This window comes from Barbatula barbatula (assembly GCF_947034865.1).
Source record: "Barbatula barbatula genome assembly, chromosome: 9".
Classification (NCBI taxonomy): Eukaryota; Metazoa; Chordata; class Actinopteri; order Cypriniformes; family Nemacheilidae; genus Barbatula; species Barbatula barbatula.
The window spans coordinates 18,592,109-18,608,005 of NC_136772.1; the positions used below are offsets into that span (position 1 = coordinate 18,592,109).

At 39.5% G+C, this 15,897-nt stretch overlaps 1 protein-coding gene across 3 annotated transcripts in view; it reads right to left on the reverse strand.

Annotated features, from left to right (window-relative positions):
• The window catches only part of vwa8 (von Willebrand factor A domain containing 8), a 73,933-nt gene extending 63,417 nt beyond the window's left edge, over positions 1–10,516 (reverse strand). For 2 of the 3 annotated variants that reach the window (XM_079464689.1, XM_079464691.1), the window contains exons 1-12: positions 10,267–10,501; positions 9,801–9,890; positions 9,395–9,525; positions 9,164–9,274; positions 4,923–5,090; positions 4,304–4,468; positions 4,155–4,204; positions 3,968–4,076; positions 1,903–2,007; positions 1,601–1,732; positions 1,259–1,393; positions 1,000–1,077 (exon numbers count right to left, since the gene is read on the reverse strand). In XM_079464689.1, coding sequence (XP_079320815.1) covers positions 1,000–1,077; positions 1,259–1,393; positions 1,601–1,732; positions 1,903–2,007; positions 3,968–4,076; positions 4,155–4,204; positions 4,304–4,468; positions 4,923–5,090; positions 9,164–9,274; positions 9,395–9,525; positions 9,801–9,890; positions 10,267–10,405 — 1,413 coding nt within the window. In that variant the 5' untranslated portion in view covers positions 10,406–10,501. Of the gene's footprint in view, positions 1–999; positions 1,078–1,258; positions 1,394–1,600; positions 1,733–1,902; positions 2,008–3,967; positions 4,077–4,154; positions 4,205–4,303; positions 4,469–4,922; positions 5,091–9,163; positions 9,275–9,394; positions 9,526–9,800; positions 9,891–10,266 lie in introns of all 3 variants that reach the window. The other variant, XM_079464690.1, reaches the window with a different exon arrangement.
• Positions 10,517–15,897: the final 5,381 nt, after the last annotated feature.

A 15,897-nucleotide genomic window follows, 5' to 3' on the forward strand; every position in this document is an offset into this window, starting at 1 on the left:
ATCCTTAACAGGACACAATAAGAATAATCTCAATCCTGATATGCTGTTTGTTTTACATTAACAAATGCGAACATTACAGGCTTTAAGTTTTAAACCTTTATTTAACCTGGACGACACTGGCTTGCCCAAACCTAGTAAGCAACCAAGCCGAAAGGCAGGATTTTGTAAACTAAGTTTACCACAATGCATCATGGGATTGTCTTGTGTGCAAAGTTAACATAATCAGGCACCTTTTGGAACATCTTTCACATCAGCAGCTTGCTTATTGAGCACTTTAGGCTTTGAAAGGGTGCCGTTGTGTTCTGACTGTAGAATGGGGCCAAAGCGTTTAATAACACTGGGGAAGATCGAGGACAGAGGATGACTTTGAACCAAAATAGAACCAAGCCCAGATCACATAGAATACATTGCTATTTCAACTTAGAAGTAGTTTGTGTGGTCTTGCAAGAATGGCAAATATTAAAAACAACGCTCATCACTGATGGAAAACACAGGGAAATGTTTGACCCCTGTGGTGAGTAACCTCTGGCTCTGTGTGCTGATGTCCAGCACAGCACTGAGCTTTACCCATCAAACGCAAACACTGGTTTATAAACCTCACTGTGCACCTGCAGCTGCACATACAAAACCATGCTGATGAGGTACTTTTAGATATCAAAACAGAATAAAGGAAAAATGTGAGCCTGAGGGAACAAACCAAAAACGTGTATACATTCATGCACTTGTCTATGAGGCCAGTGTTTTTCGGGTGTGAACAACTTCAGTAGTAAAATTTCCCCAAAAGATGGTTCGACTGATTGATTTAAAGAGTGATTTGATCACAAGCATTGAATTCTAAATCTTAATTAATTTTAATAATAATCAACGATTCTGTTGACAGATCTCAACTTCTGCTGAACCCCAAAAATCTCTTTAATAATATTTTTCGCGAACACATAGTACCAATGTGTATATGCACTGACTGATCTTTATTGAGTTTTCAAGATGGTTTGAAATTACCTGATAAAGCATAATCGGTTCGATACTGTAGCCCAGCATTTCCGCAAACTCTCTAGCAATCACAGACTTGCCACAACCCTGAAAAAAAGTTTTTTCATCTTTCAATCAAACACAATCAATGACACACATATAAACAATTTTGGTAGTCTTTCAGGCACAAGACAGTAATCTATGATATATGAACTATTGTAAGTTATCGACTCTCTAGTTCAAAGTGGACCTGCTCAATGAGGGTGGCCACTAGAAGCTGTTTGTGTACCTTGGCTCCGACCAGACAAATGTCTTTGACAAAGTGGGACTGCATCATCTCAGCCAGCATGCGGCTGTGGGTGGGGGTGCTGATGAACGTGGGACTGCTGTTGGGTGGGCGAATCGGACGCGTTCCTGAAGGAACCTGCAGAGAAGGCAACAGCAACTATAAAGAACAATTGTACTTAGAAATAGGTGTTATATTATATGTGGAAATCACCAAACTGTTCATTCTCAATTTATATAACAGCAAAATCTCCAAAGTGTGACTTGTGGCTGAATTTGAGATTTTCCATCAATTTGGAAATATTTCATTTCTTACTAATCTTACTGTAAAAAAACAAGTCCTGACCTGAAAGGTGACGTTCTTGTCTGTCATTTTGAGGGTGACAGCTGCCTGCCCTGTGTGATCTCCACTCACAGGCTCAATGTTCACCACAGCAGTCGGAGGAGGTTTCGTATTGGCATCAGTCAACTCAAACCTCTGTGAGCAGACAATCAGTCTCCCAATTAATGATGGATTAATCACAATCATTTAGCATGTTTTGTTACATGGATTGTTAGATATTTAAGGCCTTTTGGCTGTATCTGTGTAAAACAGAGACCCCTGTTATATGGGGAGAAGGAAAGAACCAGGAATAGAGGTGTGCTTACACTGAGGATCCCCTTGACCGCAGTGCGTCCCTCTTTTCCCAGCATGGCCTCATATGGGTAAAGCCTCTGGAACAACTGCTGTGCTGACAGCATGGGGAACAGGTTCTGCAAGGTACAATTGATATTCAAACAGCTACTACGCCAAGAATGTGAATCTCTTAAATATAATGTATTTTTCTTAGTCAAACATCTAACTGCAGATTTACAAAAAGGAAGTTAATTTCCTCAAAAGTGTAGACACTGCAATTCTGTGTACTATCATGTACGGTATCCTACCAAAGGAGGGAGAGAGCTAACCATTAGTGTTTCTGTTTATCTGAATGCAGTAGTTCAGTTGGTGCAGAAACATGTAAATATAACAGGGCTGTCGAATCGATTAATAGTGATTAATCCAAACTGATTTGTGTTCATATAATAGATGTGTGTGTTGCTTGTATATGTATAAATAAATACACAATTATACAGGTATATATTTAAGAAATGAGTAATACATGTATATATTTATACTTGTATGTGTGTGCATTTATATCAACATACAAATCTGATCAAAATACAAATATACACCATTACACACACATATTAACACAATTTTTTTATATAATCAATTAATACACCATTACACACACATATTAACACAATTTTTTTATATAATCAATTAATTCGCCTGACACAGCAATCAACCAATAGCAGTGTGGGTTACAGCTTTGTTTGTTCAACCAAAAGCGAATGCTGAGAGTGTTGCCTTGAAAATCAACCATTATCAATTTAACAGTGATACAAAAATCACACACTTCATCTTTACTTGTAAAATAAAGATTTTTACAAATGCACTGCTATCAGTCACAGAAGCATTGCGGCAAGGCGCAATACAAATCCTCGGTCCTGATTCTGCTAGACCTATCTGCAGCGTTTGACACGGTCAATCACCAGATACTACTAGCAACCCTGTCATCCTTAGGAATCTCAGGCTCCCCTCTCCGCTGGTTCCAATCCTACCTCTCCGGCAGATCATTAAAGGTGTCATGGAGGGGCTTGCTGTCCACTGCTCACCATATGTTCACTGGGGTCCCTCAGGGATCGGTGCTTGGACCGCTGCTTTTTTCCATCTACATGACATCCTTAGGACCCATCATACGGGCACACGGCTTCTCGTATCACTGTTATGCTGATGACACCCAGATCTACATCTTGTTTCACCCACACGATACCACTATAGCAGCTCGCATAACAGCCTGCCTAGATGTCATCTCAGCTTGGATGAAAGAGCATAACCTGCAGCTGAACCAGGCCAAGACAGAACTACTCGTGTTTCCGGCACACCCCACAGTCCAACACGATCTCACCATCCAGCTTGGCAATTCCACTATCACTCCCTCTGAATCAGCCAGGAACCCCGGAGTCATATTTGATGAACAGCTGTCCTTCAATGATCACATTGCAAAGACTATCAAACCACTTCAGTTGGTTCAAAACACAGCAGCACGCCTCATCTTCAAACAGCCCAAAAGGGTTCATGTGACACCCCTTTTCATCTCTCTCCACTGGCTACCGGTTGAAGCCCGGATCAGATTCAAGTCACTGATGTTTGCATACAGGACTATCACTGGATCTTCGCCGGCATACTTCCACACCCTACTACACTCCTATACCCCATCAAGAACCTTGCGTTCAGCAAACGAGCGGTGCCTTGTAATGCCTTCTCATAAGGGCACTAAATCCCTTTCCCGCTCATTCTCCTTCACGACTCCTTCCTGGTGGAATATTCTTTCCAATGCGGTCCGGTCAACCACATCTCTCACAACCTTCAAAAAACTACTTAAAACACAGCTCTTCGGCGAATACTTAACAGACAAATGAAAAAAAATTAAAATAAACACTAACCGTCTTCTCTCAACAGATGGTGGTCTAGCTTTTGTTGAAACTTTGTATTAGCACCTATTGTACTATTGCTCTTTGTATGACATATCGCTTATTGCTTCCCGAACTCTTTGTAAGTCGCTTTGGATAAAAACATCTGCTAAATGACTAAATGTAAATGTAAAATGTCATGTGGTCTGTAATTCACCAGAAGAGTGAGGGCCGAAGGGAGATTGTCCATAGGAAAGTCAGGCAAGCTTAAGCTGGCAGACTCTTGAGAGCACAGAGTAGTTGCACAAGACAAAACTTGAGATACCCTATGAATGACAAACAACATTTAATCAGAAACACTTCAAAATCTGCGTGCTGCAATCCATCTTCGAAAACTGACATACCTTTCAGGGGGCACATTTTGTCCAATTGTATACAGATGCTCAAGCTGGTCCTTCAAAAAAGATAAACTGTTAAATGGCAGATACATTTAACATGACACACTGATCAGTACACCTCATTTTTAATGCTGCTACTGTATATCTGGAAGTACCTTGAATGGCAGGTAGTAGATGTCTCTGGCCTGGAAGCGTGAGCGGAGCGGTGGATCCAGTGGGTTTCCTGTATATCGAGGCACGGGCAGGCCGAGAGCAATGACTCGAAAGTCTTCACTCACCCGTACAATCTTCCATGTGTCCAGCTCTTCTTTAGTGTGCTCCTATCAGACCAGCAGAGTTTTTTTGTGTTCAGGAATGTTTCACATATTTAGGAGTCAAAAAACAATCATGAACAACCAATCCTGATAGGATGAAATTTCATAAATGTTAGGGAAAGGCTCAGAACTGTCTTATTAACATTTAACTACAGTATAATAATTACAACACTAACCAGGTTCCAAAAGCAAATAAATTTGTCAGTCAATTAAATGGAGTTACTCTGCAGCTGGTCTGCAAATGTATTAAAAACTGCACTGTAATAGATGTAAAAAATGTAATAACAATGCAAAATATATTATTTAATCAATAGGATTATTTACGGATAGTTTTTTACATTTGTTTATTAATAATAAACATTTAGCAAAAAGTTTATTTTGGAACCTTTGTTTATGAGGTACCTATTTAATATAAAGCATGTCTCTAAACAAAAGCCTCAGTAGATGACCAGAGATGTACCTCCAGGAGTTTGTCATAGCGCTGTGAAGACATGAGAAAGCGTCCATCCTCCAGCTGCATCTCTCGATTCTCCAGCAGATTATTCAGAACTGGGAGAACATTCCTCTCTGCCTTCTCCAAACCCTCCAAGACCAGAATGCGGCCTTCAGTGGCAGCTCGCACAGCACACTGAAATAACAGAACATACCGGTTCACCTTGAACTTAAACTAAACATGATATTTGGCTTAGTGAGGGCTTAGTTTTAGATTTTATTGAATTTAAATTACTCTGGAAAGTTTAGTTTAAATTTGTAAACATCAGATAAAATGACCAGAAGAAATGTAAGGTTATGTATGAAATGCTGGGTCCTAAATGGAATCAGGTGGTTAAAATTATTTGATTGATATTATTAGATGGTGCATCGGTGATTGCTGAAGATCTAGCCATGCAAACATGTGTACAAAAATCAAACAGAGAGAGAATGCATGGCATGACAAATGCCTTTCTGACATGATCGAAAACCAAGACAATGAGAGGCAGGATCATGACAGGACCCCTGCCTTAAAGAACACCCCGACAGACAGGAGGACAGACATCATAAACAAAGAATGGAACACGCTAGGGGCAGGACTGACATGACGATGAAGGGGTGGAGGGGGGATGGGTGGGACAAACTTGCGAACACTATAGCTGGGTGGGACAGAGGGCGGGGACTTAGGAGGGACAGGACCCTGCTTCCTAGAGGGCAGGACAGTCTGGGTGTGGTAGGGAAACCATTATTGGAGCGGCTGGAACGGGTAGGGCAAGACGGGATGGCCATGGTAGGGAAAGGCTGGGGCAATGCCATCTGGAAGGCCGGCTGAGTCACCAGCTGGAGGGCAGGACTGGACGCCTGGGTCACTGGCAGGTCTGGACCGAACACTGGACCGGACACCTGCTGCATCACTGGCTGGCCTGGATCCCGCGCTCTACTCTGTCGAGGTAGCAGGGGCCGAGGCTGACAGCGCGGCAGTGGTCACGACCCCGAGCTTCAGGGCGAGACCCTCAGGGATGGGACCCAATGGAGAACAAAACTTTGGAAGGACGGAGACCCTGGGCTACGGTCGGCTCATGGCAAACCTGAGCACACCCTCAAAGTCCAGCGGTCTCAGCCTCCTCATCTCCGCTGGTGATAGGGGAACCCTGAGGCCACTGTTGAACGCCGCCGTCACCTCTTCCTCCCCGAGGACCACCTCCCCTGCGGCTTCCAGGAACCTGTCCAGGTAGTCCTAGAGGTCTGTGTTACCCTGGTGAACGCTGCAGAGGGGATGAGGCTGCCGGGACCTTGCAGCGGACATCGCTGCCTGCTGGGTTCTTCGTGGTCGGTTCATTCCCTGTCGTGATCCTGCCTCTCATTGTCTTGGTTTTCGAGTCTTGTGGCAGGATCCAGTCAGACCCATGTGTTTTGTGTGGAGAACGCCTGGGACAGGGACAGAAGGAAACTGGGGCTAGATAAAGGGAAACACTAACGAGGACTGATACACAGGGAGAGTGGCAGCAGGTGACAGGAATTAAACACTAAAGGAAAGCTAACAGGAGGACTGCGCGAGGCAGGTGAGGGGAATGAAATACTAAGGGAAAGATGGACCAGGGACGGTGAAAAGACTTAACACTAATGCGCCACTAACAGAGAAACAAGGGGGGGGGGCTAAAGGACGCGACACTGGAGAGAGAGCATGGCGTGACAAAACAATGCCCTTTCTCCACACAAAACACATGGGTCTGACATGATGAGAGGCAGGATCATGACACAGGATTGACGTCAAAAGCAGATTATCTGGGCCACTCCGGTGACCACAAAAGAATTTGCCATATAATTAGGTTAAAATGTAAATCCATGCCTGATTGTGTGGGAACAGGGCCTATAAATATGTAGCCAGATGATCCACATTTAGCCCAAGACCCATTTCCATCCTGGATACTATAATTACAAGAAATGCCTCTAAGATGCAGACTTCAGAGACTAGTCATAACCATTTACATTGAGGGCATGAAGAAACTATCATCAGAGGAAAAAACTTTTGCATATGCTATTTTAATTCTCAAAGATGAGTTATAAGTGATCAAATAATCTAATGCAGTGGGACTTTAAAACCGTCAATCCCATAGCACGTTTTGCTAAAATAAAGTATTTATTAATGATAGTCTTATTTAATTAACACTGCATATAGGAATTTATTGTGTGTCTGATATTTGACCTGTGTTTTGACTTCCATAACCTTTTATGTTTTACTTATAGTCAATGTTTTCTTGTACAGCTGCTTTGTAACAATGGAAATTGTAAAAAGCGCTATATAAATAAAGCTTAATCATACATATTAAGACATGAATTCTATTTTAACAGAAAATTATACATTTTCAAAAAAACATAATTGGGGAAGTTCATAATGAAAATTAAAAATGTCCAACAGCATTTTGTGTTCATTTCACCCTGAAAAATTCAAAAATAATTCTGCTTTGTGCAAGGAAGAGAACACAGTATATTAAAGCCATTATATTCAAGTTCTGTCATTTGGGTCCAAAATGTTTATCCCCCTACAAAATGGTGACACAATTCACCCCTGGACATTTAATACTTTAGCCTTCCTCATCATTAAAGAACTCTTCAAAAAATATATATCAAAACCACATTTTAGTCAGGAAACCTTCCACAATTTGGTTGATTTGACACAGAACGACCCTTTAGAAAGAAAAATAACATCCTCCCCATAAACACTTGCAACCCCTTGTGCTGGTCAGAACATGTCATGTGAATGAATATGCTACGTAAAATAATTATTAATGGACATTTAAAGGAATGATTTTAGCATTGCAATCAATAATTCACAATCACATCTGTGCTGTAATGCAAATATAGTCACACTTGCATTGTGCTTATCAACAGCCTTTAGCTATAACTACACTCACAATATAGCACAACATTTTAAACCTTACTGACTGTTCAAATCAAACATGTCTACAAGATGGACAGTGGATTATAAAGAAACCTTTATGAAAAGTTGACCATTCTGTCTAAGAGATTTTCTTTCACATGATGAGGTTAGTAAACTGGAAATAATTTTGCCTGACACACAAAACTTGTTATTTGGGTCTGAAAATGAGCTCAGGGCCCAAGAGAGCACTGAGATGCTCTAGTTTACACCCAGCCCCCACACACCATCCCACCTTTTAACCAATCCACACATGCCTGCTGTCTATTTATCACTCCAGACCTCAAATACAAGCATGCATGACGCAACACTACAATCTACACTGAGCAAAGACAAAAGCTGATGAATAAACCATCTGCTTTAAACACAAACAATTGAAAGAATCAGATTGGGCTAATATATCTGATACATATGGTTGAGATCCTGTGTACCACAGGATTGAAGTCTTAGAGATGGTTTCTATGGTAACGATGAGTCCATATTCACTCACTGAAACTTCAGGGTAACTGAGTGAACTATTCATGAGGGTAGGACAAAAGAAGGGCTTCCTTGTGACCTGAATAACCTCTTATTAATATGCTTAGCTATGCTTAGATAAATAAATAAATCAATTAACATTAAAAGTTTATTAAATTATGGTAAAAAAAGGAGAGAGAAGAATCATAAAAATAGCACGGCAAGGTATAAAGTTGGTTTCCTGGAAAAGTGTTTATTGCAGTTTACTGATCATTTTGACACATTTTATTGCAGAAGGCAGACCAATCAGAATCAAGAACACCACAAACCATCTCATGCAATGCAAGTGCATGTTGTCCGAAGAAAAAAAAGAGGACTTACTATATATTTAGAATCTCTAAAATTAATGTAAATTTTTCTATATAGGTTTAAATTTTTTGATACATTTGACACATTTGATACATTCAGAACTATCGCTTGCAAAGTTGTAATTGAAGGAATACCAATTCCAAGTCCATGAGACTACTAATAAACCAGAGTCTATGAGCACTGTTAATTCTTATTACAATTTTAAGCTAAGCTTTTGTAAACTCACGGTGAACACTAAAATCTCCAACATCAATATTTAAATAATTCATAAAAAATGAATCACCATCGTGGCTGTCGTTATGGAGATAAATTCAAGTTCAAGTGAAGATCAGGGTTTTCAATAGTTTTACACCAAACTATGAGTTGTTGTTGTTTGTACCCGGAAGCGGTGCTGAGGTGGTACTTAACAAGCGGATAGACCTTAAGCATGGTAATGGCACTAAAGATGGTGAAAATTTTTTACTTGCCTGGTCTATATAAAAGGCAGTTCCTGATCGTATTTCTCTGCGTTGTTTGAGATCTGTCTCAGTAGTGTCTCTTGACAGAGCAACATATTCAACTTCTCTCTTTGTTAATTCCTATTAAACAAGAAACAAATTACTAGTGTTCAATTGTTAGTCTCCAGCACTCTGCAGTAGTTTAGCAGGTATTTGTGTTACAATGTTATATTACTGTGTCAGTAAAAATGTTTTACTTACCAGGTACTGCATGGCAATTGAACGACGGAGAGGACCAGGAGGGCCAATAAGAAATACATCCTGACCAAGCAAGTCTTTCTGCATTATCCAGCGAAGGTGCTGGGTAATTGTTTGAGACAAAGCCTCTGTTACTGCAAAAGGAAATAAATGATCACAAAATGCTTCGATGTTTTCTTACATGTATCAAGGTGACTAAGTGTTTTAGCACCATTGATATCTGAGTCTAGTTGTTGGATTAAACTTTGACATAATCCATGTATAATATTTATTATCTTTAGGCAAAAAATGTGTGAAATGTTTTGCTTGTTTTAACTTAAGGTAATGCCACAACATGCATAACTAACAATTAAAATATGTCACAAAAGCTGCCATTTGACCCAAAAATATTATAGATACTTTAACATACTATGACACATACTATGATTTACTGGAACAAGCTCTGGACATTTGGGAGTTTTAAGCTGATATAAAATCTCTCCGATCTTCACTGTGTCACCTGCAAAGACAAATAAAGACCAATTAAATAGCAAAACATAATCAAATTCAAACACAAAGATTGAAATTTGAATTGCATTAGACACTGTCCTCTTTGGTTATAATCAAAAAAAGTTTTTTTCCAACAAAAACATTATATATTTTATAAGAAGATATTATAGTACTTGTAATATTATAATACTTATAATATTATAGTACTTATAATATCTGATCCTCTCCTATAAAAGGAGAATTTAAAAGTAAACTTTAATAACTATGTAATACTTTGCTATACCTGGGTGAACAGTTAACTAATGAACCCTTCTAAGAACATGATGTAAACCCAAGCAGACATTTGTTTTTAGTGTCAAACAGACTTGGAAAGGTAAATTAAATACCCGAGGAGGTGTTGATGAGTTTGACCTCATGAGCGCTGCAGTTCCAACCTTCCTTTGACATCACAGGTCTTAATATATGACGAATCCTTCTAGCAGCGACAGCTGCTGCTGTGCCTTTCAGTAATATACGCGTATTCATCCTGAATCTGTAAAAGTGCTGTTAAAAACAAAAGTAAGGTCTGTATTATTTTACATAAAATTTTATTTCATCATCCTTATGTCATACGTGTTTATGCCAGCAGTAGACAGCGGCAGACGGAGCAGATTAAGCAATGGACCGAAAACTGTGCGTTTAATAAGTCTTCCGTGTGGAAAACGTTGCTGTACTGTGAGGTCCATTAAGGAAACTAACGGATCGGGAAACAAAACAAACACCCGACTACAAGCGTCCTTTTTTTGGAACCCCTAGGGAAATGCAATGCCACAATTACACAATGACATATAAATCAACAAAATTACAAGATAATAATACATTTAGTTTTCAATTTAACATACGTTTCATGATTGATGTCTGACCTTTACCCCAAATACGCATACTACTGTTTTTCAAAATAGACATATAAATAGATCTATTTGGTTGTGTCCCATTGACCATTCCCATTATTTGAGATAAATGCAGTGTTATCTGTTTTCGATGTTATCAGCCATCTCCAGCACCAATGAACACTTATCGAATCGAGCCTTATATATTTGTGTGACATGCATTAAAACGTAAATCATTTGCTTGTAGGTAATCCAAAGACATTCATAAAAACATTTAAAAGAACATGTGTCACAAAACACAACATGCATATGACACGTATATTAAATATAGCACATTTAGCATCGTTCCAGATCAAGCCCCCATTCTGCCCTAAGCACCCTGTTGAATATCTTTTGTTGTGTAGCCTAGCCTGTGTTTGATTATTTTGAAATGTAGGCTGCACGCTTTTTGTTCAGTGTTTTATTCAGCCTGTGGTGCTCTTGGTGATGACTGTGATGATAAAATAAGATATAATCCGAAATTATTATTTACAGGGACCTTAAACTCTTAATACAAATTATGACGCTCTTGTATTGTTTTACTTGTTTTTCTTCTAATCAGAAGGTCCAAAGAGCCGTACAATAAATATGTGTGGTTAGTGTAAAATCAGGTTTCGGTGACGTCATGAACGCTGCTTCAATTCCTTGACATTTATCACGTGGAAAGGAGGATCAGCTTTCGGAAGACCCTAGTAGAGTAGGGAGGGGTGGAGAAAGCCATATGATTAAAAAGTAGCCCATCATTTGTGTTAAAAGGACGGATAGAGAGACCCTGAGCAAAGGGATTAGGAGAATATGGAAGATGAGTGTGAATATACTCGCAGCCCTGCATGGGAAGAACTGGTTAGTGTTTGACATTTTTTTCTGTTCGGAAAAACATAAAAGAGATTATTTGTAACCACAAACGTCTAGGTTGTCGTAGATAGGCGTAGAATGAATGTTAGATGAATTACGTTATATCTGTTCAGATCGTGATGATGAGATTGTACTGATACGCGAACAATCTTGTTTTATATTGAGTGCACGTTGGAGTTAGACGAGTTTACATTCCTATACACGGACTCAATAAACTTTTTGATCGGAATTTATTTAGACGCTTCAGTCTATCAAATGTATTAAACTAAATTGTCGTTGTCGGCTATTACAGTAGCCTACACGAAGAGTAGCCTACAATAGTTAACGCTGTGTAGGCTATTGTTCAGTTCACTTGAAAGGTAACGCTATGTGACAGTGAATCTTTGTTAAATTGGCGTTTCATTTGTGTTTTTTCATAGTGAAAGCAAAATTAAAACGGATTTTCGAAACAGCTGTGAGGTGTCCACATACTAAACAAGAGACAAATATGTAGGGCGAAATGTGCTAATATTTGTATGTTTTTGTTAAATGTGGATTCTTTGATACGGTTAAATTCACAACCAGACTACAGATTCGCCACTACATAAGATACGTTTTAATTAATTAAATTAAAATATTAAAATTTTCTTTAAAACAAGCAAAAAACTTGCGTCTATTAGTAAAAATGGTAGCACTAGTTGTTTTTTTTTTTCGTTCAGGCTGTTGAAGTAATGAGTCAATGGCCTCTTAAACACAGTAGTCTATGGCTATGCTGATGCGAGTAGCTGATGCCGATGCATGTGTATCAGCTGGAAAGGGGGCAATAATTCCCACAAACTCGGTTCAGGTTTGCAGTATAGCTTGCTAGGTTTTGAATCTTCTTTCTTGACCCAATTGTGGTTTTGTTTTTGGCTACAGTCAATGTTAAAGCTGACGGAGAAACATCTGTTGCTGCATCTTCGCCGTAGTTTGTGAGATGCGTGTTCGCCGCTAGGGTTTGCTCCTCCAGAGTCCCGCTCTATCAGTCACATATTCATACAACCGCCGTTTAAGTCCTGAGGAAAACGAGCAGCCGCTTTTAGAAATGAAAATGCACATTGCTACATTTTCTCACCAGGTCGTTTACACTATCTGAATAAATTTATGTCCGGAGGGGCGCGCTCGGGCAGAAAAAGGCAAAAGCATGACGGCCAAGAAAGCCGCTTTCCAGCCGCTGTCCAGCTCCCGCATCCCGGCGGATAGGAAGGAAGCGGCGGAGCGAGATCATAACTCACAGTGCCGTGATTGCTTTTCCCCACAGGAGCCGGAGAAACCGGCGGATACCGCATCCGGGATTCACCACCCCGCCGTGGGTGCCGTCGGGGGCTCGGGGCCGGTGGTGGACGAGTCATCCGACAGCGAGGGAGAACAGGAAGGGCCGCAGAAACTCATCAGGAAAGTGTCGACCTCCGGGCAAATACGAAGCAAGGCAAGACACACTATAACACAGCTGAAGCTAATTTCTGTTTGTGTATTTGATGTTTGTATGAAGGCCAGTGCTACTGGATCCCTGCTCACACGGTATGGAATCAGTAAACATTGAGCTTTACCAGCATCAAATATCCGAAATTATTACACAATTGAAAAAGGAAAAATGCATTGATTTAGTCATAATCAACTTTTTATTGTGATCATGTAGGAAATGCAACTCATTCAATAGTGTTCTTATACTTTCTTCCACCTGTTGATATGCAGTTTGGGCAACTTGTTGAGAATTCTCAATATTTCAGTATTTTTTCATCTGACTCATTTGATTGAATTAATGCATTTTTTTGCTTTTTTACATTTCAGCAGCCATGAATTACATTCAAATTAATTATAATTTGTATAGTGTAAAAATAGTGTATTTAAAGATGTTAGACCTGTTGCTCACTGACAATACACTATAGTGCAGGGCTTTACACCCCATAAAAACCCAGGGCCAGTGTCAAGCTTCTCAGCCAACCCAGGGATATTTATAAACAGATTTCCATAATACTGTTTTAAATGTGTTATCCATTTAGTCCCTATTTTCACATTTCTCATCTTGCAGTGTGAATTTAGGAAAATATTTGCTCATAGTTTTTTTATTTTTTAAGTGCATAGAAATACTTGCCACATTTACATACATTCAAGTCCTCGTGAAGCCATTAAATGCTAACATGCTTTTGGTAGGTAATTTAATGAATGGTAATGATGCCACTTAATTATGCACTCTTGACGTTCATAGCAAGACAACACTGTAGCCGCCGTGCTCCACTTTAACCATTACTCCATGAAAAGTTGCTCTTTTCTGACCAGAACAAATCCACTTAATTATTGAGTGCCGTTCTCCACCTTTGGTATATTATTTAAGAAGGCTATATTTAAAAGCTGCCTGTTCTGTCTGGAAGAGACTTTTGTGATGCTAATGAACTGTCTGTGCACGCTGCATGTGTAAATAAGGCCCCATTTAGCACAAATCATTCAGATATACAATTGACCCCCCTTTAAATAGCATGGGGTTTTTATAGCCCAACGAGTTGATGGAAATCAAAAACAATCTTTTAATTTTTTTTAAGAACTGTATAAAATGTTGGCGTGCATTAAAATAAATGTTTCACCCACCGATCACCACACTGCAAATATCACTGTCAACAAAAGGATGGGTTTTAGTCTTATTGTATAGTGCAGGGGTCAGGTACCCTTTTAAACCAAAGAGCCATTTTTCTAGTTTTGGTTAATTCATTTTTGAGAGACATTGCATGTTCTTTACCTTCAATAAGATAAGATGTCCACAGATAACTCAAAAACCGTGAAACAAACAAAACTTGTGTATGCAAAATGCATACATCTGGGGCTCCATGTTGCTTATAAACAACTTCGGCTACAGGTTTACATTAAGCCTCCATTCAATTAAACTTCATTAAGCTCCGGGGGGCTTCATGTGGGCTGCGGGCACGAGAGCTTACCATAGAAACGTTGTTTGCCGTTGATAAGTGTCCTGACACTTGTGCATAGCACTGCATGCGTGGATTGGCATGGACAACCTGAAATATTCATATGTATTATGATGTTTGTAAGTCGCTTTGGATAAAAGCATCTGCCAAATGCATAAATGTAATGCAAATATGTTTTTTAACGATCTAATGTTGGTAAAGGCTATGACACCAGGTGAGCCACATGATTTTTGATAGTTTCCCGACCACTGGTGGATGCATGTTTACATTACACCAATTTGTGCTGTGTTGTTCAAACTGTTGGAAACGGAGTTTCTCCCTTTGCCCTGGTAACTCTGTTCAGTGCAGCTTACATTGAGACCATCTCTCAACGGGAAGTAAAGCCACATACATCCCAATGTGTAATGGGAGGTGGGGCCGCATGAATGATAGTAAGCTGATAATGGTAGGTGTTTTTTTGTTGGGCAGTGGGCTGTGATGTGTGCAGATCAGTGCTAATGGACCATACAGACTGTTCCACATCATTGTTTGCTCAGTGTGGCTCATCACAAGACTGTCCGATGTGCTTGTACTGTGCAGTGGACACTCAATTGTCACACTCACACACATTAACAGTCACAAATCTCTTCAGATGGTGTGGATCTTATAGGTACAGTAGTGTGCACTGACATTTTTCCATCTTCATCAAGCTAATTGTCCGATATAACAGAATGTAGTATGCAAATTTTGGGCTTGAGGGATGCTTCATGGCATGCTATTCAGATAAATGTGTGGTACTTTCATCAAGTAAAGAACAAGAAAAACATTTAACTACAATACATTTTCATTCTCTCTGTTTTTCCTCATTTTGTATATACCAATCTTGCTGTTTGTGAATCCAGTTTTATAAATGTACAATATGCAATATACAGATTTTTGACTGAAATATTTACACTATAATATCAACAGAGAGTCAATATTAATAGACGCATCATCAACAGCATCTCATTCCATTCATCATAGCATACCAACCACCGGAGCTTAATGGACAGCAGTTGCCCTGCTCTTTGCCTAAATTCCCTAATAATGTAACATATAGCAAAACAATGATCTCATATGATGCCAGTAATATGGACATTAGTAACTGACCATGACAGAAATTCTGTGGTTCATTTTGATCTTATACAAAAAGCTTAATGATTTTTTCATTAAACCTAAGGTTTTTTGGTATTATGCCTTTGTTTCGGTGTCTAATTTGGGCCTATGTAATTGATGATAATTAGATTAATTTAATGGTGCAGCTAGAGGAACAGTGGATATATTATGTTTGGAGTTCAAA